This window comes from Phacochoerus africanus, chromosome 2 (genome assembly GCF_016906955.1).
Source record: "Phacochoerus africanus isolate WHEZ1 chromosome 2, ROS_Pafr_v1, whole genome shotgun sequence".
Lineage (NCBI taxonomy): Eukaryota > Metazoa > Chordata > Mammalia > Artiodactyla > Suidae > Phacochoerus > Phacochoerus africanus.
Genome location: NC_062545.1, coordinates 68447395 through 68471985, shown reverse-complemented (window position 1 = coordinate 68471985; position 24591 = coordinate 68447395). Strand labels below are relative to the sequence as shown.

The window sequence follows — 24591 nt, the reverse complement described above, 5'->3', positions numbered from 1 at the left end:
ATAAATGTATTTTTTATTATTTTTATTATTTTTATTTATTTGTCTTTTCTAGGGCCACACCCACGGTACATGGAGGTTCCCAGGCTAGGGGTCTAATCAGAGCTGTAGCTGTCGGCTTAAGCCAGAGCCACAGCAACGCGGGATCTGAGCCACGTCTGTGACCTACACCACAGCTCACGGCAAGCTGGTTCCTTAACCCGCTGATTGAGGCCAGGGATTGAACCCACAACACAATGGTTCCTAGTCAGATTTGTTAACCACTGAGCCACGATGGGAACTCCAAATGTATTTTTTAAAAATAAAGTTTTGTACATACACATCTCCCCTGACTTAATGAGCCCATCATAAGTTGAAAATACTAGTAAATCAAAAATGCATTTAATACACCAACCTACCGAAAATCAATTTATCCTTGTATACCTTAAACGTGCTAAGAGCGCTTACATGAGCCTAGAGTTGGTAAAATCATCTAATGCAAAGCCTATTTTATAATAAAGTGCTGAATATCTTATGTAACTCATAGACTACAGTACTGAAGGTGAAAAACATACTGGCTGTATGTACAACGGGATGGCTATAAGTGTATCGATCGTCCACTCCACCCTGTTGATCAAGGGGCTGACTGGGACCTGCGGCTCACTGAGCTGCCAGCATCACAAGAAATCATCAAACCATATATCACTCACTCAGGAAAAGATCAATATTCAAACTTTGAAGTATGGTTTCTACTGAATATCTATTGCTTTTGAACCGTCATCATCATATAGTGGAAAAATCCTACACTGAAACTGCCTGTAAGTTAAACTATTTTTAAAGTGACATTGATTTAGCAATAATATTTACCTAGTCTACCTAAATATGCTAATAAGGATCTCATCAGCACAAATCCAAATTAAATGTTACGATCCTTTTATTTTCTTTATATTTTGTCTTAAGTACTCTTTTTGATCTTTTTTCATTTGCATAGCTTTCTTAGTAACTTTTTAAGATATCTATAATCCTTTAATTGGAAAAGCACAAAAGTGGAAATGTTAATAATTTCTGTTCTTCGTAAGAATAGATAGATCATTCTAATAGTTGTGTATAAATGTAAACCCCACTGTGTTGTTTTTTTTTTTTAAAGTAGGATTTCCTTTCTTTTTATTTTATTTTATTTTTTGTCTTTTTGCTATTTCTTTGGGCCACTCCTGTGGCATATGGAGGTTCCCAGGCTAGGGGTCGAATCGGAGCTGTAGCCACTGGCCTACGCCAGAGCCACAGCACCGCGGGATCCGAGCCGTGTCTGCAACCTACACCACAGCTCACGGCAACGCCGGATCGTTAACCCACTGAGCAAGGGCAGGGACAGAACCCGCAACCTCATGGTTCCTAGTCAGATTCGTTAACCACTGCGCCACGACGGGAACTCCCCACTGTGTTTTTTTAAGAACTCATTTAACTATACTAGGTGTTCAATATAACTGTTTTTAGTGATGTCTTTAAGAAAAACCCCTTGCCATATTTTTTTCTATTTAGTTAATTTTCCTCTTACTTTGAAAAATTCTTGTGTTCTTGAAGTTTGTGTCAATAAAGAAAATGGTCAAATAATACAGTAAGAGAAAAAAAGAAAAAAAAATTCTTGATTCAGCATTCTTTCCAAAACAAATTTTTTAGGGTCTATTAAATCACTTTAGACTGTAACTACCTTGGCATTGTAGTCAGAGACTAATTATAGTTTAGGTCAATAATGAAAGGTCTTCAGGGGCCAGACAGGTAGCATGAATCTGTGAAGTAAAAGAGCATAAGCAAGTGGGAAGAATTACCAGGGTAGGTTGTGCAGTTTTTAAATTTCACAAAATCTCAAGGCAGAATAGCGCGTCAGGACCACAATGACAATGCTGCTCTGCTCACAGAGCTGTCTGTGTGCCTTGGGCTGCACGTTCCCAGAGCAGGTGCCCTTATCAAGTTCCCAGCAAGGCATCACCAGAGTTAGTCTAGGCCTGGCTGGGGACCTGGGAGGAGGGCAGAGGGGATGTCAAACCCAGATTGCCTGCAGACCTGCTTAAAGTGCTTCAAATTAAACACCATTAAAAACAAAAACAAAAAAAACAAAAAACATTCTGTTGGCTATATAAGACATCTGCAGACTGTATTCTGCAGTGACTGCCACTTTTCTGCCCCTGATCTATAATTAATACCTATTACACATTTGTCCCTTAGATATTATTGTTTTTTGCCACTATTGGCTAAATAGACTTTTCAGACATATAATTCTACCAACCAAAGCATTGGCAAACATTTGCCCACTATCATCTGCCTAATGACACCCTCAGACTTAACCAGTAAGTTTTTCAACTTTCTCACCAAGTCACTATAATACAAAATATTGTCCCTAACACTAACCATTACCCTCTATGATTATTTTTATAAAAAATAATTCAGCTAAATGTTCACTCATCCAAATATACTTACCCAGTTTCATTTTCTGTCACTTGCTTCTCTAGTACTTTTTGGATGAAGGGGTTCTGGTTCATGAATCTATAATTACCCATACTTATAAATATTAAGTAGCCCTTTTTATAAATCTCAGGCTTCTGAGCAGAATATTATGAAGTCTCAGAAATTTCAATGGCACAAAATTTTAAATCAAATACACTTTTTGTATGATTCTCAGATTTTAAATCTCTTAAGACTGTATAATTTAAAATTTTCCAGGATTGAAGAAATTGTCACCACTGGGGTTTATTGTTTTTGCTTTATTTTAATCACAAGAGCCATAGACAGGACAATTTTATTCCTTGTGATCTATTTTCAGAACCATGATTTTTTTCACCATATGATTTAAGTAAGTCTTTTAACTTTTTTTTTTCCAGTTCCAAAATTTGATAAAGATATCTAAAAACTCTGGACCTCAGAGCTACTGTGAGGGTTAAATAAAAAAGAAGTTGATGTAATATGTTTATAACTGTGCTATAATTATTACATAAATTATTAAACATATCCTATTTCTATAGTATTATAAGCATTTTCTTCTAGCATTAAAAACTCAAGTTCACAGTTTTAATGATTATATAAAATGAACATCATATAAACATACCACAATTTATAAGCCTTTAGTAAAAACAATTATTTACAAATAGCTTCTCGTGTATTTTATTATTTTAGGGATATTCTTAGAATTGGAATTACTGAGCCCAGATTACATGAGTTATTAAGATTGTGAGTACATGTTGCCATATAGCTTTTCAAAACTATTTCTGTGTTTGTTATTATCCTCCTGACAGTTCATGGTATAATACAATTGTTTTTCTAACAATTCATCATTTACTTTGAATAATGGTTTGACTTACATAATTGAATGCTATGTAATAGTTTGCAACTGTTACCTTTATTTCTAGATAGTATGTTTTATTATATAAAAATGACTTTTTTTTTTCTTGTCTTTTTAGGACCTCACTTGTGGCACATGGAAGTTCCCAGGCTAGGGGTCAAATTGGATCCCTACAGCTACCTGCCTACACTATAGCCACAGCCACACCAGATCCAAGCTGTTTCTGCAATCTTCACCACAGTGCCAGATCCTAAGCCCACTGAGCAAGACCAGGGATTGAACTCATGTCCTCATGGATACTATTCGAGTTCATTACCACTGAGCCACCACGGGAACGCCTAGAAATAATTTTTTATTCCAAGTATTCTTTTTGCCTAAACTTCCAGTATTAATCATGTCAAATTTGCTTCCATTATTTACATATTTGCATTGGCTGATAATTATTTTTACACTTTCAACATACTTCTCATGAGTTTCTTTATAAGCAGCTCCTCATGAATCTTTTAAATATCCCATCTTTTTTCTCCTTGAATCTTATTTTTAGCCTTGCTCCTTTCATATTATCTGGTTTTCACTCTTTCTTTTCTACCCCTGGATTTTTGATAGACAGTTTTCCTCATGGCAATTTGCAAAAAAACCCACAAAGTTTTAAGTCTACTAAATGGTTATTATCCAATTTTGTTTAAACTTCTATAAGCACATTATAAAACCAGCACTGAATCACAAAGTTAAAACAACATCTATTCTATGAAAAGTCACTGCTTTGGTTCATTCTGCTGCTAATAGTTTGATCCATAGTTTTAATTTAATTTGGGGTTGTGGACACTGCCTCTCTCTCTCTCTCTCTTTTTTTTTCTTTTGTATATTATAGATCACCTCTCTTCCAAGAAAAACAAATGTAATTTGTAATATAATCTTTAAAACAGTTATTCAAAAACCTTCTCTCTGTATGATTTAATTGCCTTTGATGTTTACTAGGATTTCTAGCCAGTTTCCTCTTTGTTGAGGGTTTGTTTTTCATTATCATTGTTATATAATTTATTTGTAAAGGAAAACTATGTGACATGCTTCTATCTCTTTGCAGCTTTGAAAATACTTTTGCTACATTCCTCTACAAAGAAAACTTGACTAAATAAAGATGTATTGTGCCAGAGCCACCTTCCTTCTAGAGCTCTGTAAGTCTTTTTCTTTTTTTTTTTCTTTTTGTCTTTTTTGCTATTTCTTTGGGCCGCTCCTGCGGCATATGGAGGTTCCCAGGCTAGGGGTCGAATCGGAGCTGTAGCCACTGGCCTACGCCAGAGCCACAGCAACGCGGCATCCGAGCCGCGTCTGCAACCTACACCACAGCTCACGGCAACGCCGGATCTTTAACCCACCGAGCAAGGGCAGGGACCATATCCGCAACCTCATGGTTCCTAGTCGGATTCGTTAACCACTGCGCCACGACGGGAACTCCAGCTCTGTAAGTCTTAGTCATGTTTTCTAATATTTAGTGTTACTAGAAAGAATGAGGGAAGCCTAATATGTTTCTTTGTTGGTAATTTTTTTTTTTATTTAAATCTTCTAGTATCCTCTGTTTGGAAATTTTAAACCTCAGGAGAGAAAGAGAGAGAAACAGACTATAATTCTTTTCTCATTATATTTGCTAGCAAGATAAGGCATTTCTTCATTTTCTGAAGGTGGATTTTATTACATTTATAATTTTTCTAAACTATTCATGTAGTCACGTTTTCTACATGTTATACTCTATGTGGAATGTTTTTCCCCCTTTCACTACCTTACCTGTACATCTTGATCAATGATAGAAACATTGGGAAAAATAGTCCCCTCTTCTGTGCAGCAATGGACAGAACAACTTATGTATTCCAAAAACACACAAGAATCACATTACATTTTAATTATAATTCTTAGCTCTCTCCACTTAAAACTTAAATGCCCTGAGAGTAGAGATTGGTTTACTCATCCTTTCATCCCAATGCCTTTGAAAATAGGACACACTAGGGGCTTTCTATGTGAGGGCTCTGAATATTTTGGCTGAATAAAGGAATAAATGCTATCTTCTTTGTCTCAGAAATTCCAGTTATGTTTTACGTTGAATTAAAATTATATTCCACTTTTATTTATATTATTCTCTTGTGTAAACTCTAAGTGCCTTGCAGGAAAGATGTCACTATTTTGAAATCTAGATAATAAATATCCAATGAATATATTGAATAAATGACCGAATGGAAAAAGTGAGTGAATTACCACATAATGAAGACTTTCAGGTTTTTTGAGGTTATTAACTTTCCAAACCTATTCATTTATTCATTCAGCTAATACTGAATGTATACAATGTATCCATTCTTTTACTTTACAGATTTTGTTTTTCATGTTCTGTTCAGGCTCTACTTCAGTATCATATTTAACTTTGGGAGTAATATGTCACATATCTTTGCTACTTATTTGCATTTTTGCTAAGCTATATGAATTAATATGTATTAATATAAATACTTTTAAGAATTAATATAAATATTTTATGCTTTATTTTTTATATTTCTCAGAAAATTAAAATTTTTCAATATAATTTTCTTTGGTAAACTATGTTTTCTCTTTGGTTTCTTTATTAAATTTTTTCATCTAAAAAACATGTTTTAATGGTTTTGAAATTATTTAAGTATCTCATTTATTACTTCATTCGTTATTTAGATATCTTTGGTTTTGACAGATATTTCAGCATAAACTTCCTTCGTTTTGTACCTCATATTACTCCTTTATGTCCAGAGAGTGTTTTCTTCCCTCTCTTGAGCTATATAATTGGCTCATGTGTAATTACCTTTTTACAATTTCTTCTAAACTTGTAAGTTAGTACTGCTTCTTGTAAACAGAATCAGTGGGATATATTTATTATTCCCTGTGTAATTTGTAATAATAATTCATTGAAAAGTATACCAAAAACTTTCAGGTAGGAGCACAATAAACATTACCAAATAGGTATAAAATATTAGTTATATATAAAGTTAAGATCATTTAAAGTTAAATAATTTTTCCACTAAAAAACAGTTTGCACAATAGAATCTATCAAAATTCTATTTACACTGTCTTACTGACATTTACTAACAATATAACCACATAAGTTGGGGAATGAAAAAAAGCAATACAGTTTTCATTATAGAACAATGTAAAAAGGAAAGAGAAATCTCTGATTATACATTGCTTTGACTTAATATTAGACACATACATCTGTCTTGAGCACAGAGTATAAGTGGTATTTGCCAAAGAAGGCCAGTGAGATGATCATGAGAAACCACTCTATACATTATAAAATAGTCTTAGCACAGTGTGGAGTCTTCATTATAAAATAAGGTTGCTTTTTTCTTCCTGACATGTAAAAGAATGAAACTAGAACATTCTTTTAACACCATATGTAAAATAAACTCACAATGGATTAAAGACCTAAATATAAGACCAGAAATTACAAAACTCCAAAAGGAAAGCATAGGCAGAACATATATCATAGCAATTTTTTTGGATCCATCTCCTACAGCAAAAGGAAATAAATCAAAAATAAACAAATGTAACCTAATTAAACTTAAAAGCTTTTGCATGGTAAAGGAAAAAAAAAATTGACAAAAGACACCTTACTGGATGGAAGAAAATATTTGCAAATGATATGATCAATGAGGAGTTAATATCCAATATATAGAGAGTCCATATAGCTCAACATCAAAAACAAACAAACAAACAAAAACAAAAACCCAAATGATCCAATTAATAAAATGGACGAAAGAACTGAATGGACATTTTCCCAAAGAGGAAATGCAGATGGCCAACAGGCACATGAAAAGATGCATGGCATCATTAATCATCAGGGAAATGCAAAACAAAACATAATGAGATATCACCTCACACCTATCAGAATGGCTATTATCAAAAGGAACACAGATAAAAATGTTGGCAAGGATGTGAAGAAAGGGAATTCTTGTTCACTACTGATGCAGCCACTGTAGAAAACAGTATGGAGTTTTATCAAAAAGCTAAATAGAGAACTCCCTTATGACCCAGTAATTCCACTCCTGGATATATATCAAAGAAAGAAAAAAGAAAGAGAGAAAAGAAAAAAGAAAGTAAACACTAATTCAAAAAGATACATGCATCCAATGTTCACAGAAGCACTATTTACAATTGCCAAGATGAGGAGGCCACCTGTGCCCATCAACAGATTAATGCATAAAAAAGAGGTGATGCATACACACAATGAAATACTACTCAGCCATAAAAAATGAAAGGTTTGCCATTTGCAGCAACATGGATGGACTTGGAGGATATTTTGTTAGGTAAAGTAAGTCAAAAGAAAGACAAATACTGTATTATATCACATACGTGGATCTAAAAAATACAACAAACCAGTGACTATGACAAAAAAGAAAGAGACTCACAGATAGAGAGAACAAACTACCAGTGGTTACCAGTGGGGAAGAGAGAAGGGGGCAAGGGAAAATCTAATATAGGGGATTAGAAGGTATAAACTATAATGTATAAAATAAATTACAGTGATATATTATTCAACATAGGGAATGTGGCCAATATTTAATAATAATTACAAATAGAGTATAACTTTTAAAAATTGTGAATAACTGTACTGTATACCCATAACTTATATAATATTGTACATCAACTACTCTTCAATAAAAATTCTTCCCAATGATTGGTTGCTTACAACCATATGACCCATATAGTTTGCCTTGCATTATATATACTATTTCTTTGAGAAGAAAGGGCAACCCTAACAGTACTATTTGAAAGTATTGAGAAGTAAAAAGCATAAGGAAGATATTGACATTAAATGCTAAATTGCATTTGCAAGATAGTCTCTCCAATTGACTGAATATACATTTGTAGACTACATGTCTCTGTTATCTAGTAAACCCGTTCTTTCTGCATAATTTGCAAATCAGATTTCTCAAGCCTATGTGGCACATAAAGAGTTGGGACAGTTTTTCAACATAGTAACTTTCTTACTAAGTGTTACAGGTAAATTAGAAACTTTTTTCTCTCACTTACTTTGCCCCTTACAATGTTAAATTTTTATTTACTTATTTATTTGTTTATTTATTTATTGTTTTTTTAAGGCCACACTAGCAGCATATGGAGGTTCCCAGGCTAGGGATCGAATCTGAGCTGTAGCTGCTGGCCTGCACCACAGCCACAGCAACGCGGGATCCAGGCCATGTCTGCTACCTACACCACAGCTCATGGCACCACCAGATCCTTAACACACTAAGCAAGGCCAGGGATCGAACTTGCATCCTCATGGACACTAGTCGGGTTCATCACCAGCCGAGCCAGACAGGAATTCTCCAATGCTAAATTTTTAAATGGTTAAGTAAAGGAGTTCCCGTCATGGCGCAGCGGAAGCGAATCCGACAGGGAACCATGAGGTTGTAGGTTCGATCCCTGGCCTCGCTCAGTGGGTTAAGGGTCCAGCTGTGGTGTAGGTCGCAGATGCAGCTTGGATTGGGCGTTGCTGCGGCTGTGTCATAGGCCAGCAGCTGTAGCTCTGATTAGACTCCTAGCCTGGGAACCTCCATATGCCACAGGTGTGCTCCTAAAAAGACAAAAAAAATTTTTTTTTGTTTTAAATGGTAAGTAGAGATAGTTACTTACATTACTGTCTAATAATAATACTGTCTGATAATAATTAATATTATTGTATTTGCACTGGTCTAAGAATGATCAGAAGATTACTTCAAAAAGAATTTGTTCCTGATCTCTCAATGATAAACATGAAACATTTCATATGTTGCTGAAACATACCTATGTTGCTGCCTGAGAGGGAGAATTGAGAGTAAAGAATGATTACTTGGGAACCAGGTTTTGTTCATATATAAGTGATCTGGCCTCTGAAGACAGTGCAAAGAACTTCTTGGTTAATCACTTTCCTAAAACTGTCTATCAACCAGTTAACATAGGGCCTAGAATCTCAACATTTGAGAACTACAATGTTAATATGAGAGCAATAAACCAATAAGTATATAATGATCTCACAGAGAGGGATGATTAATCTAAATACAGAAATACAGGTTTTTCGCCGTTAAGATTTTTATTCCTGCTTAGGCAAAGTCAACCCTAAACATGACTAAAAAGTTAAGAGACAGGTTGTAGTTTTGATGTTTATAATAAATTTTGAATCAATGAATTAACCATTCTCAAATGTAATAATGTGATAACATTCAAATGAGGGCCATTTTTGCCAGGATAAAAATAGAGTTCAGAGATTACAAGCAAAATAATAATAACAACAAAGGCACTGACACAACCCCCCCCCCAAAAAAAAGTCAGTGCAGTTGTGAGATAGGGCATGAGATAATTCTTTATAAGAGCTTGGTAAATTAAATGGTTAGCATCTCCGAAGAAAGACACTGAGGCTGGGTCCTGCCTGGGATGCATTTTTGCTTTTAAGAAGCAAACCACACATTTCCCACTGGCTTAAAGATTACTGGTCAACATCACCATTAGCAAGGCTTTCCTACAGGGAGGAAAAAGGAATCTCAGTTCCTAGGAAACTCGAGGGTTATCGTTGCCATGGGGACCAGGATGTATGTATCAAATGTCATCAAACAGGGAAAGATGAAAACTGCGATGCATCAGATATCTACAAACCTAACAAAAAATTGTTCTCACCTATCTAGTGTGGATTGTCAGATTTAGATAAACTTTGAAGACTGTAATTTCCATTCAGACATCTATTCCATAGGGAGCTAATGACTGTAGGATCCTACCAGCAAGAGGAAGGTCGAGTAACATTTTCTCTAGACATTACCAATCTTTCTTTAAAAATACATATAGTCTACAAAAAATTCTTCAAAAAATACTTTGAAACATGTTCTGATCCTAGAACATATATGCCTGTCAACTCAAACATGCATGGATTTACTACTAATTTTCACTCTCTCAAAATATTAGCAAAATATTTGAGTTTTCAGCAGGAAGCCCATGGATTGCTCATAATAGCTTCTGTACAAGTGGGTACAAATGCAAGCACTGAATCATCAGAAAGTACAGATATTAAAGGCTGAAATGAAGCTTCACTTGAAAGTAAAATATACCAAATTTAAACTTTTTAAAGTTTATAAATATGAATATTTTATGTTATTTTTATAAATTCTTAATTTTGTAGAAAATGACAAATACATATTCCATAAGATAGCTTTTTATAGCCACTCTTCTTTTTTTCAGATTTTCCCTAAAGATGCACAAGCTAAAAGCTGATTTTATCATAAAAGCATCTGAAGCAAACACATGGGGTGATTGTTCATAGGCCCAGAAAATTCCAGGTTCCTTAGCACCACTTTTGGCCAGAGAAATGTACCAGTATCATCTTTATGTTTTTTTCTAAATTAATATCAGAGCCAATTTCAATATTAAGCATTTATTTGACCTTCCCATTGAGGAGACAGAACATTCTATTCTCCAAGTTCTATTTCAATATAAATATCACATTAAAGAGAACACCAGCAAAATAACCAGAATAGATATCAAACTTTGATACTACAGGAAGGACAAGAGAGGTATACAACCATGATTTTAGTTTAACATCTCTATTTAGAATAAAATACTCTCTAGTATAATAAAAATCCATTTGAAAAACCAATAACTTATAATACTAAGAGACTGATTTTGTTTTCTTGGAAAGCACCATGATGTACATAGTTATAACAAAGGCCATTCAATAAGAAAATTCAGTCATGTGTAGGATTAAGTGATTTAAGCACTATAGTTTCTTAGGAGGAATCCTTTTAAAAGTCTAAGTGGTTTTTTGTTTTTTGGGGTTTTTTTTAAAGGCCTCTAGATAACTGCAATGGAAATGTAGCATTATTATGCAGTACCATCAACTCAGTTCAAACCTATTTTGTATAAAACCTTTCCAACTGTTTTCGGTTTAAACAGTGTCTTTTTGAACTAAATTCTAAAAACCTTCTGAATATTTGTTATTATCTTTTGCCATTAGTCATGTTTTTGTTCCATCTAAAGCTAGCTTTCCTAAAGCACAGCCAAACCTCAGAAGACTAGGTAAGTAAAGTTAAACCATTTCCAATGGTAAATCATATTCTAATTATATATTCTAAAAATAAAAAAAATTAAAAAATAATTTTCTTGTTAGTTATTAAGACATTTTTGTATTTTCTCATGTCAATTATGTCTATGTTTCTTGGCCATTTTTTTTTTTCTTTTTAAAGCTGCACCTAGGGAGATGGAAGTTCCTGAGCCAGAGATTGAATCAGAGCTGCAGCTGAAGCCTATGCCGCAGCCATGGCAACACCAGATCTGAGCCTCATCTGTGACCTACGCCAGAGCTTACTGCAATGCTGTATCCTTAACCTATTGAGTGAGACCAGGGATCAGACCCACATCCTCACACAGAAAATGTCAGGTCCTTAACCCGCTGACCTACAAGGAAAACTTCTTGGCCATTTGCCTTTATGCTATCTCTCCCTCTTCTTCCAAGTGACTTCACTAATTCCATTGACAGACTGAATACACAAATAGGTGACAGTCAGACCATGCATGACAATAGAATTTGACCTAGAACCTCTGGTGCAAGCATCCTGGAAAGCCAAACCACAACTTGCGAAGCAATCTGCCCCAAATGGTCAAGATCTGTTCAAAACTCCCATCATTCTTTTTCCCCCCACTCTTCCAACTCAGGAACAACCAGAGAAACTCAAATAGGCCCCCTGAACCAATCACCTGAGATATCTTACTTCTTGACAGCCCCTTGTCCTCAATAATCTCCAATCAGAGCACAAGTGAGAACTTTCCTTTTTTCCAAATAAAGCTTTTCCACTCTTTTCCTGTCCTTGAACCTCTGCCAGATGTAAGGTGCTCTCTTGATACAGTAAGCTCTGTATAATAACTTGTTTGTTTCTTATCTGAGGGTCTCTGTTTATTTCCATATGTAAACTTAGAAGAAGAAAAAAAGGAAAACTTATAAATCGAATAATAATTTTTAATTTCCTATGTAATATGAGTGTTAGAAAGTATTAAATGGCACCACGTAAAACATGTAATATGCTATTGATCCATCCTTATAAGTTCAGACTTCGGTGTTGTTTTCTCCTGTGCCATAAAAACTTTTACCACTTGAAGTCTTGACCCACAATCCCAGCCCACTAATTGTTTGACTACTGGATTTCTCTCCTCAGTTTGTAAATATGGAACAAAACTGGGAAAAAAAGGGGAGGGGGGGAAGCTGTGCCATTGGAAAATAACTTTGTATCAGACAGTTGCATAAGTATACTGTGTGAAGTATCTCTTATGTTTCTCATAGAGATCCTTCATTTATTCTCTCAACATCAACAAATATTTCATGAGGATGTACTTTGTGCCAGACGCTTTGCTAGGCCTTCAATAGGTAAACAGTGAGAAGGAAAAAAAATTTTTCCCCACCTACTAGGATGTGCATTCTGGCTAGGGACACAGCCTTTATTTGAAAAAAAAAAAAAAGGATGGAAGTTCCCTTGTGGAGTAGTGAGTTCGGATCCAGCACTGTTATTGCAGTGGCTTGGGTTGCTTCTGTGGTGCAGGTTTGATCCCTGGCCCTGGAACTTCCACATGCCACAGGTTGAGCCCCACCCCCCCACCAAAAAAAAAAGTGTGTAAATACACAATTACAGGAAGTTGTAGGAAGAAAAAGTACAGGATTCCATGGGAAACTTAAAAATTTGATTAGACTTAGGGAACACCTGCCTAAGGAAGTAAATTTAAGCTGTGACCACCAAGATGTGTAAAACATCAGCCAGGCATGGAGTACCCATTGTGGCTCAGGGGTAACAAACCCCACTAGTGTCTATGAAGATACGGGTTTGATCCAGGGCCTCTCTCAGTAGGTTAAGGATCTGGCATTGCTGAGAGCTATGGTGTAGGTCGCAGACGTGGCTCAGATCTGATATTGCTGTAGCTGTGGCGTAGGACGGCAGTTACAGCTCTGATTTGACCCCTAGCCCTGCAACCTCCATAAGACACAGATTGGCCCTAAAAAGACAAAAGAAGAAGAAGTTAGCCAGGCAAAGGAGACAAGGATGAGTATTCCAGATGGGGAAAACTCTACAGCCAAAGTAAGAGAAAGCTTTGACCCTGGGAGGAAATGAAAAACAGCCCATGTAGCTGGAACACAGAAAATATCTGAGAGGGAGAGGTAGAGAATACCGTGATTGGATCTTAATCAAAATACAAAGGAAATTAAGAGATGAGTTTAAATATAGACATGGTATGGATTGTGTTGCTTGAGAGGCTTGTTGGGGCTCCCATGTACATGTCTAGGGGAAGGTTCCCTGGCTAGGACTGTAGTAATGGATGTGGAGAGAAATGGATGGACTCTAAACACATTTTGAAAGTGGAATATACAATATATATAGTTTTTGAACTGACCAGAAGGATTCAAGCTGGGAAAATTACTTACTCTGATTTTCCTTTTCCTATTGCTAGGCATCTCAACACCAGGCTCTTAAAGAAATAAACTGTCCTACTATTGCCTGAGGTTGACAAAGTCACCTATTGTTTTCTTGCCTTAACCATCCTCCTCTGCTCCAGAGAAGGCACTGTGTTGGCCTGAGAGTTTGTTTGGACAGATGTGGCTGGTTGTGTATTTGGTATTGGTGACCTTTCTTAAACCATGGCTAATTGGGCTGGGTTCCAAGCAAAGGTCCCTGTTGAGGTAAAGGAGAAAGAATTCATTCTAATCTATGAACACTATCTAAGTGGAAAGCTGTGTCCATAGTAGCATTTTAACCCCAAGCTCAGTTCCCCAAATATGTCCTATTTTCTCTATTGGTCAGAAACATACTTGTTCTTTCCATGTTTATCTGCTCCACAGTTATAAATATCACAAGTATGGATTTTACTCCTCTTAACGGTTTCAATCCTAAGATTCAAACTTCAGAAAATGACTCAAAATATATCAATTTAATGGCATACAAATAAGAGGTCTTTTTTTAGCACTTATGACTGCCCAATCCTATAGGAAAAGTTCATGAATCTATTTATTACTGGCAGGTTTTCTTCACTAGAGCATAATCTTCATATGGGTGCAAAATAAATGTTCACTGCATATTTGTAGAGAATTAAATGAATAAACAAAGGGTGCTGATCAAAAATGACCAAGACAAAAACTAGGAAAAGGCAGTAGCATGAGAAAGAACTGAGGATTCCACACCTCGACCCTTATTAATGTGGTATTTCCAGGTTCTTTTGGAGACCATGATATTTTCACTTCAGCCTGTGCAAGAGGGAAGCCCTTTGCACTTTACTTTTTTTGAGATGAGGAATTTGGTACAGAGACGTTAGGTGGGAGGATTGAGTTTAAATACTTGTCCTGATAGTTATGAATTTTTATTTAAGCCTCTGAAATCACCATCTATGGAATTTTACAAAGTGTGAACTTCATCAAAGATAGGGAACTCTGTCTTTTCATCTACGGTTTGGTAACTATATTTTTAGGAAAAGATAAGAGTATAATCAATAAAATTTATAAGACTTCATGAAGCAAATATTGCTTTGACCCCATGATGCTGTTGAAGATATTATTTTAGGGGGATTAAGAAACTTATCTGTAAATGGTAAGTAGCAGAACAAAGATTTGAACCCAGTTCTTTCTGAATCTAGTCCTTAATCCATTAACCATTCAATTAAATTTGAAAATGGGTACCTTTTGCTACTTGGCAGCATTTCATTTCTACTGCTTCAAAGTGAAGTCTACTGCAATGGCATTTTCAAAGCATCTCCACTATTCTTAAGACCTGACCAAACTATATCCCACCTCCCTCTTTTAGCTGATGACTTCATGTACTTCTCTTCTTTTTTTTGGTCACAGAAGTTACCGGGCCAGGGATAAAATCCAAGCCACGGCAATGACCTGAACCACAGCAGTGACAACACCGGATCCTTAACCCACTGAAGCCACCCGGGAACTTAATTCTCAAAGATATTTAATTCTCAAATGAAAACATTTGATGTGAACTCTTAGTTCCCTTTCTCTCCAAATTACCTTCACCCACTCTCAATACTTAATCTGTCTTATCAGGAGATTAGTGCCAATTTCTTTCTAAGGTTAATTTCCCCCACTAAATTTTTTTTCTCCAATGTTTGATCTCTACCTTATAATTTCTACCTTATAAAAGTGGCTCCTTCCACTTTTGCCACTTGGCTGCACCATTACTCCTTAAAAATCACTCTCAGTGTTCTGCTCTTCTTTGAGCTAATAGTGGGGAAGCTTCAGTTAATGAATAGTTCTGCCACTGTTTATTCATGTCTCACTTCTAGTCTCAGAAAAGTTTTAAATTCATGGCTCCATACCAGAATTTTTCCAAACTATATCTTCCAAGCAACCCATAAGCCTCCAGGTTATTCTGCCTTTGAACTCACATTGTATACCAATACACGGAAAATTTCTTGACAAGGTGTTCACTGTATGATTCACACTAGCATTAAAATGCTTCATTTCCCACTTCAGTATGTGAGTATGTGTGAGTGTATATATGATCAACTGAAACATTATGCTATATCTGTCCCTATATTGTTACCTCTTAGTCTCTACCAATCAATAATTCTCCATTATTCTAAGGCAATTCAAGGTACTACATACACTATGATTCTATTTAATTATACCTCATCTGAAATATTCTTTCATTATTCTTTTAAAGCTTGAAACAGGTTTTCCATTTTATTAATTTATAAATGTGTGTTATCTGAGCACTGTCTATAAAAAGCCCCTTGAGCCCCTTAAGGATAAGGACTACGCGTAATTAATTTATCAATACAAATTTTCAAATTTCAGAGAACACAAAATATTGATGAACTGTTCAGGGCAACATGTATAACTCACATTGTTATACCCTGCTTATCAATATGGTAGATCATCATATATACTTAGTAACCATTATATCCAGATTCTTTCTATAATTCACTTTAGAGTCTAGAGGAAGCTTCTCTAATATTTTCTTTGAGTCCAAGATAGGACTGTGTCTGCGGCAACATATAGCAGCACCATTTTTGTGTTGATATATTGAAATACATACAAGCAATGGTTGAAGCTCATCTTAGTGACTTGGGTACTTCCAAGAAATAAGGTAATAACATCCCCAGTAAACACTGAGACAAGCCCATATGAGCTGACTAAACTCCACCTTATCAGTTCCAGTCTTGGGTGCAGACTAATGTTCTCATCTTGGAAGCAAGGTAATTAGGAAGGGACAGCCTCATGGATATTTTAGTTCCAGTTTATTATAGAAGATTTTGATTTTGCATGGTCTTGAAAACAGGGTATAACCTGAGACTTTCAATGAGCAGAGATAATATCCCAATTAACTTTGGTCATCAGATGGTCATAACATACTTCTTGTCTTGGTGACATCAAAAATATATTTCCTTTCTCCTTCATGATTTGAATCAACATTCATATATACCGTTTTCTCTCAGGCTAAAAGACCCCTTTTTTGATTCAATTTCCTTCTTCAGTTTCCCTCTATGAATGATGTCCCATGTTCAATTGTTAGATGAAGATAAGATAACTTGTCATCTTTAAAGCAGGATTATCTCAAACAGAACTTTTTCCAAGTTCTTATCAAAATATGTTTTTAATCTGTAACTTTCAATGAATCTCTCAGAAAAATAGCTAAATGTGTATATTACAAATATAAGCAAACTTACACAAAAATTTTCTTAATGTAAGCATATAAACCCAAATTCTATAAGTCCTTCCTGTACTTTACCTCAACACCTATAAACAGAATCAAGAGATCCAGTGTAATGGATATATTTGTGTTCATACCTAGTTTACTTATACATACATACCTTCATTCAGACATTTCCCTTGTATATTACCCAGCAGTGGAAACATGTTTCAGTATTTAGTGCTTTTGTATGGCCTGCTCCAACCAGGAAAGTCTATGCAGGCACAAGTGATTATAGGCTACACAGACAGACTCATATTACACCAAATATTTTTTAATTTTTATATCAACTCACAGCTAATTAATATTATATTAATATATTCTATTCAGATTATTCACATTATAGGCAAATTATCAGAAAAATCTGATGAGAAAATAAAACATTTGTCTTAAGACATCCTTTATCCTTGAGTCCTGTCAATTCTTATATTCAACATAATGAATTGAAGATGTATTTTTTAGAGTTCCTCAATAAGGTTAAATGTCAATGAAATGTGACTACAACAGAAAATATTTCTTTATTTCTTCATTAGGATATGTTTTATTTAATAATTAAAGTAAATAAACTGAATGCATCAAGTACCTTTTCCAGACCTTCTTCCTTGAGGCTAATTACATCCAAATCGAAATCTGTTCGTAAACCATTGGTTTTGTTGAAAGTTATTCTGCCTGTAAGGCCTTCCCAATGTGCCTGTGGGGAAAACAAACAAACAAGCAAACAAAAACCATAGATTAGTAAATAAATAAAGGATAAAATGACAAAATATTTTTCCACAAAAAAGTAGGAAACATTATTTTTGTTACTTCTCATAAATTTATCTCACTACACATTTTTAATAGTCAACTTTTTTTACCTCTTTTGAACTTTGGAGGATATGTTTTCTAAATACAGGATCTTAGTTTCAGTAAAAATTTATTGTAAATTTTTCATGTTTAATAATGCATTTCCAGGCATAACCTTCCTTTAGGAGAAATTTGAGGACTATATATATTTTTTTAATTAATTTGAGGACTATATATATATATATATTTAATTAATTTGAGGACTATATATTTTTTAATTAATTTGAGGACTATATATTTTATTTAAAAAATATATATTTTTCAGAGTTCTCATCTTGGTGCAGCAGAAACAAAATTGACTAGGAACCATGAGGTTGCGGGTTCGATCCCTGGCCTCACTTAGTGGGTTAAGGATCCGGCGTTGCCATGAGCTGTGGTGTAGGTCGCAGATGTGGCTCGGATCTGGCATTGCTGTGGCTCTGGTGTAGGCTGGCAGCAACAACTCTGATTAGACCCCTAGCCTGGCAACTTCCATATGCCTCAGGTGCGGCCCTAATAAGACAAAAGACAAAAATGTATGTGTGTGTGTGTGTGTGTGTGTGTGTGTGTGTGTATGTGTGTGCGTATATACATATATATATAATTTTTAATAATATGTATATATATTTAATACACATACATATAATTTTAATAATATGTATATATATTTAATACATATATTTAATTAAAAATATATATATTTTAGGGCCACAGGTATAGCATATGGAAATTCCCAGGCTAGGGGTCTAATTGGAGCTACAGTTTCTGGCCTACACCACAGCCACAGCAATACCAGATCAGAGCTGTATCTGCAACCTACACCACAACTCACAGCAACACGGGGTCCTTAACCCACTGAGCGAGCCCAGGGATCAGATACACGTCCTCATGGATACTAGTCAGGCTTGTTATTGCTGAGCCACAACAGGAACTCCTGAGGTTTATGTTTTAGATAGCAAATCTCTTTCAGCAAAGTGAGAAAATTTTGGTCACTTATAGTATTTGAGATAGTGAATATCTCACTGGAAATTATAAGTAGAACTACTAAAAAATACCACTCCTGACATCAAACTAATAGGAAAACAAACATTTTATTACAATGAAAAAAACTGAATCTAGGAAAAGCTTTGTTATACTACTTCATTTAGACACTTTCCACTTAAAATAATTAACTTACTTTATTTTACCTTATGTTACACTGAGAGAAATGTATCAAAATCAGTTCACATCAGGTAGAATAAGCTCTCCAGGTAGAAGGAGGTGGGAATATAATAATCTAGGTACACATCAGGTTCATCCATCAAAAGTGAACAAATATCTGGGTTTTTTTAAGATATAAAAAGATTTCCCATTCTGCTGGGTATATAGCCCAATTATATGTTTTACGTTATTTTTCATTTGCAAATAGCTTGGCAAAATAGTTACATATAAAAGTTTTAAATAATGTAACATATACTTACAACTACATTTGAAAGAATATTTGCTGAGACTCAAAAGAAGTAAAACCCAGTAGATTAAGGGTAACATTTCAATAAGGGTTACAAATAGATATCATTAGTATTACATTTCTTAGATTTCATGTATTTTTAGATACTTATGTGTAGAAATTCTTAAACTATTTTATAGTTTTAGGCTAATAAATTTCAAATAAAATAGGGAAAACTATAATACATATTTCTATGCATAATTCAACATATCATCACTGAGTTTAATAGGTATTAACAGGTCTCCAATAAGGAAGAAAAAACTTTTTTTTTTTTAAACTCAACTTCTTCCAAAGAAAACAACTGCAGGCAGTTAACAAAAAATTCATATTAGTATAAAAATAAGCATGGGGTCAAGGAGTACAGAGGTAGAAGTATAGAAGAGTAAAATAAATCTGGGTTAAAGACAGCACAAAAAAATGTACATCAGGTGAAAGTGTACAACAAATAAACCCAATCACAAATTCGATTCTGAACCTTCCAGCAACCAAAGCAAAGAAGAAAATATAATGAAAACACAACCTACAGGATCCATCATTTAAGACATATCAATTGCCCAGGAGAAACAGAGCTTTTCTAAACTGGTATGGAGACCTGACAGAAATGTCTCTTTTTGGTCCTCATAAGGGAGACCCTGTGTGATTTAGTGGACAAGGTCCTCAGTAACATCCTACAATAAACACAACAGCACGTTTCATACAACAGCTTTTGATAGCGCTGTCTGACACATGTCTCAAATGTCAAGTGCTGCATTCAGAAAAAAGCTCTTCTTCAACTAGCCAAACCTAAGCGCTATGTTTGCAGCTCTCAGATGCTTAGTTTTGAGCATCTGAGATGTCGAATGTGGAGTAATAAAAGAAATAGCATCCTGTTCCAGGAGTAACATGTCACCTATCTGAGAGTCCAATAACAATTAGACAAGGAAAATTCACAGATATTCGTTGCCAAGGACCTGGTGATTAATCTTAATTATGATTCTATTTGTGCTTTTATTTTCATGATATCTACTTTATCATGTCATGAGCAGATGAGTTCTTATAAGCCATTAATGAAAAACCTTACATGGTAAAAATACCTGTGACTTTTCATAGCAAATACTGAACTTTCATGTAAAAACACCCGTTGCAGTCAAAGTATCCCCAGCTGACAAAGGAATGTCCTTCACGAGAGAAACAATGGGATGTACAGGAAGAATAGGTGTGTGTGAAGTGAGTGTGTGGGGGGTCTTTAAAAGTCTTTCCTTTTTTTCTTCTTCCACACTATGGTCATGCGTGAATTAAAACTGTAACAGATATAATTAGAAATGATATATGGCCATTAAAATGGTTGTATTATGCAACATGAAGTAAACTTTGCACTTTTATGAATCCATATATCTGTTTAATGTTAACTCTAATACAATTAAAATAACTAGATGTTATATATAGGGACCATAGCCCTGAAAAACAATTCCTGAAAACTTACAAATTGGGTATAATTTAGTATAGTGCAAATAGCATTCTTGTAAAAAATTCATTGCATATTTTGGGGCCTATAATATATACACTCTTTCAACATCTATGTTACCACACAGATTAAAAGTACCACACAGATGAAAATTAACACACATAAAGATTCAGAAAAGTGAAAATTAACACTGTCATATGTCTTAGGGCACAATTTTCATGTTTACACGGTAATAGACATTTTGTAGAAAATCCATTTTATTTATCATGTAATTTTTCCCCTTCTTCCATATTACTTAGTAAAAAATGCTAATTTTGCTTGTATGAGGGAAGAGAGGAAGTTAAATTTAAAGGAGAAAAGTGAAATGTCACCATTTAGGAAAACTGTAGTCATCTCACTTCATTCAGCCGGAGGACAAGTGAGACAGGACAGATGTGCTTCTCCTGACTCACCTCTTTAATTAGGCTCATGAAGCGGGTCCCGAAGCGCCAGGGTTTGTGCCGATTGCACTGTAAGGAGCTGACTGTCATCTGGGGAAACTGCTGGACGCCCACAGACACCACGTGCACGGCGTCATACATGAGAGCAGCATCCGTCTGCAAGCAGAGAAAAAAGGAAATGGGGCGTCAGTACAACACAGGAAGCCCATGATTGGTGGTTTGGAAGTGGAAAGAAAGACGGGGTGAGAGAAAGAAACACCCAGTTTTTCTTTAGGTAAGGGAGAAAACACTGTCTCCTCATGGCTGTAGTTCTATTAAGATACTGTGATCAAATCACTATATGGGCTCCATGAGCTCAAACATCTGACTTGCTTGCTCTTTCGTAAAGTGATAACCCAATTTCTTATCATTCTCGTATCTCTGATGAAGTAAGAAGAGGGGAAGATGTTTATTCTTTCGGTTTTTGTCACATTTTCTGTCTCTATCTTACTCTGTCGCTTTGCACATGCGCACACAGAATGCCATTGTGAATATTTTGAATGGTTACATAAATTACATACTGTATATAAAAGTAAATAAGTAAATAATTTCCTGGTATAGAAAGAAAAGAAAAGCTGTGACTAAAAAGCTTAGATGTAAACCCTGATTTTTTTCTTCAATTCAGCTTTTCAAAAGGTTCAATCTCAGAAGTGATGCTATAGTTTTGAATCTCAATACTTGTGTTAATCCCTTTTCAAGAAACGAAGCTTAATCCTCTGTACTGTTTTCTTCTTCTAAAATTTCCATATGAATAAAAGTTCATTTTGGCTTCTCAAGGAAGATGAATATGAATTCTAGTGTGTTTGCACCTGTTCAAACGACTGACCATTTTAGAGGTGGATGATAAAAAATAAAATGTTTGTAAGTCATAACAAACCAGAGGCTCAGCGACTGTCAAGTGCTGTGTTAAATGGACCCTCACATTGTGCTTGATCGATGCCAGGCTCACTACCTACAGAAGACAGCCACACTGATAATGCTGGTGGCAATGAACTTTGGGCCATCTGCTTGGCATGCTTTGGAATAAAAGCATATATTTCCTCTTCTCATTCACACAATTAGTGAGCTGTGAAATGAATTCCAAAATGAATAGGAACCCTGTAGATTATAGTGTTTGCCACAATACAATACAAAATGAGTACACACAGTAGCTTTCATGCAAATGGATCCAAAGGAACTTAACCACATAAAATGGAAGGCAGCTAAAGAGCACAATGCAATGACAGAACATAATAATAATACCATTTTATAGTTCATAAATCTTTGGGGAATAGAGTTCAGATTCATAACCTTCATTTGGTAAATGCCAGCTGACTACTTTCACATACTCCGATGGCTGCAGAATGAATACTAGAGTAGTGGAGTGGATACAGGCATAGATCATGAGCCTGAGGATCAGACTGATATTTGTCTATGGCCTGAGTTAAAATTCAGAGGACATATTCCATATACCACTCAGGGAGTCATAAAAAAAATTACCAAGATGTGGTAATTTGATTAAGATAAAATGAATTTTTAAAAACTATCACTGTCAACAAATGTATAGAGAAATGAACACTTTCAGATACTCCTAAAGGGAAGATAAAGGGCAATTTTGCAAGTTGCACCACAAGGGAGTTTTAAAAATATCCATTTCTTTTTAACCCAGTAATTCCTCTTTCTGGAATGTGCCCTGAGAAAATCAAAGATAAGAACAAAAGCTACATACATGACTTACTTTAAAAATGAGAGTGAAAATCTACTGAATGTTCAAAATAGGAAAACGTGATAAAATCACAATATCTCATATAATCATTAAAATCATGTTTTGAAAAATAACCAGATGAGAAACTGCATGTGATATAATGCCAAGTAAAAATAGATTAAATAGAATTATATTTCCAGCATAAACCATCATATACATCTTTATGACTAATTAATATGTACTATTTAACTTATTTAATTCTCATGATAATAGTTTAGTAAAAAGAAGTGATATTGTTCCCATTTTGCAAAAGTTGAATTTTTGTACCTTTTACCTCTCTTTATTTTTTACAGTTTTTTAAGCTGAAAATTTACTAAATACCATTTGCAGCTATCACAAGATGGAAGTTTTGATCTATTACCACAAAATAACAAAAAAAATACATGAATATCATGATATATGATATGCCTACTGTCCTGCCATGACTTATATGATCTTATGTGACCTACATGAACATCTCAGAATAGTAACCTTATCTAAAATGACTATGCTAGGAAAGAATTTTGCCTAAGTAAGAATTTGAAAATCATTTTTGGTGCATAGTTTCAGCTTCAAGATCAGAGAATGTAGTAGTTGATAATAAAATGATTTGAGACCTGTAATGTTAAATGTAATTATAAAAGGAAGAAAATATTTATTAAACAAGTATTTATTACAAGATAAATACTAAGAGAAAAAATGTAAATAGTTAAAAAAAATTGCTGATCAAATTTCCTATTGAATTTACAGTTTAAAATATGTTGATTTATTGTAAAACAATAAATAGAATTTCTGAAACTACTCTCTATGTTATTTTCATCTGCATAGGGTGCTTTTTGTCCTACTTTTAGACTAGGTGATTTATGTGATGATGTGAAGTTGTTTACCATTTAGACTTGATATCCTGTCAGACTCAGCTTTACTGTCTTCTTTGTAAAACTGTACGTATGTAAACCCTTTCACCTTTGAAAAGTTTTAAAAAAACTCTACTAAAAATATTATTTTCTCAAGAATGTATATGCTTGAAAATTTTCCTTAACTTAGTAATATTACAAGTTAACTAGTAGTTATTTAACTAGTTCAGTATTTAATAAGTATGGGCTATTCTCCTTAAATCATTTCTTTTAATCCTCATTACCATCAAGCAGTTGGAAATTCAATGGGTCTGTATACATGGGAAATTGAGGAAAAGAACAGTTAAGTAACTGGTCTAAAATCATAGCATATAGAGGTGGAACTGGATTTGAATCTAACCTGTCCAAAATTTATATTCTTCTCTCTAGTGTTTTGCTCAGTGCTCTACATTGAATGAAGCAAAATGGTTTAAATTATTTTGAAGTTATAAAATATAAGAAATATCAATAAGTACTTGAATATATTAATCTATGTAACCTATGTAATTTTTGATAAGCAGTTAATATTTACATAATGAAAATGTACTGAAAAGTAAAGAAAAATACAGATTGTGGGTAATAGATAAATATAAATTCACAAAAAAGAAACACATTAATGTATGGGATTGAGTCAATGACAGGTTAGTTAGAAACTTAGTATAACATTAACCAGAAACAATATCATGAAAGAAGTGGCTTTATTCCATATAATTGCTGTTCATTAG

General features: G+C 34.6%; 1 protein-coding gene across 1 annotated transcript in view; it reads right to left on the bottom strand.

The window, feature by feature from the left end:
* Nucleotides 1-24591, bottom strand: part of GRIK2 (glutamate ionotropic receptor kainate type subunit 2) — a 626277-nt gene that overhangs the window by 219565 nt on the left and 382121 nt on the right. Inside the window, exons 8-9 of the mRNA XM_047761628.1 lie at nucleotides 21224-21367; nucleotides 17603-17710 (exon numbers count right to left, since the gene is read on the bottom strand). Coding sequence (XP_047617584.1) covers nucleotides 17603-17710; nucleotides 21224-21367 — 252 coding nt within the window. The remainder of the gene's footprint in view (nucleotides 1-17602; nucleotides 17711-21223; nucleotides 21368-24591) is intronic.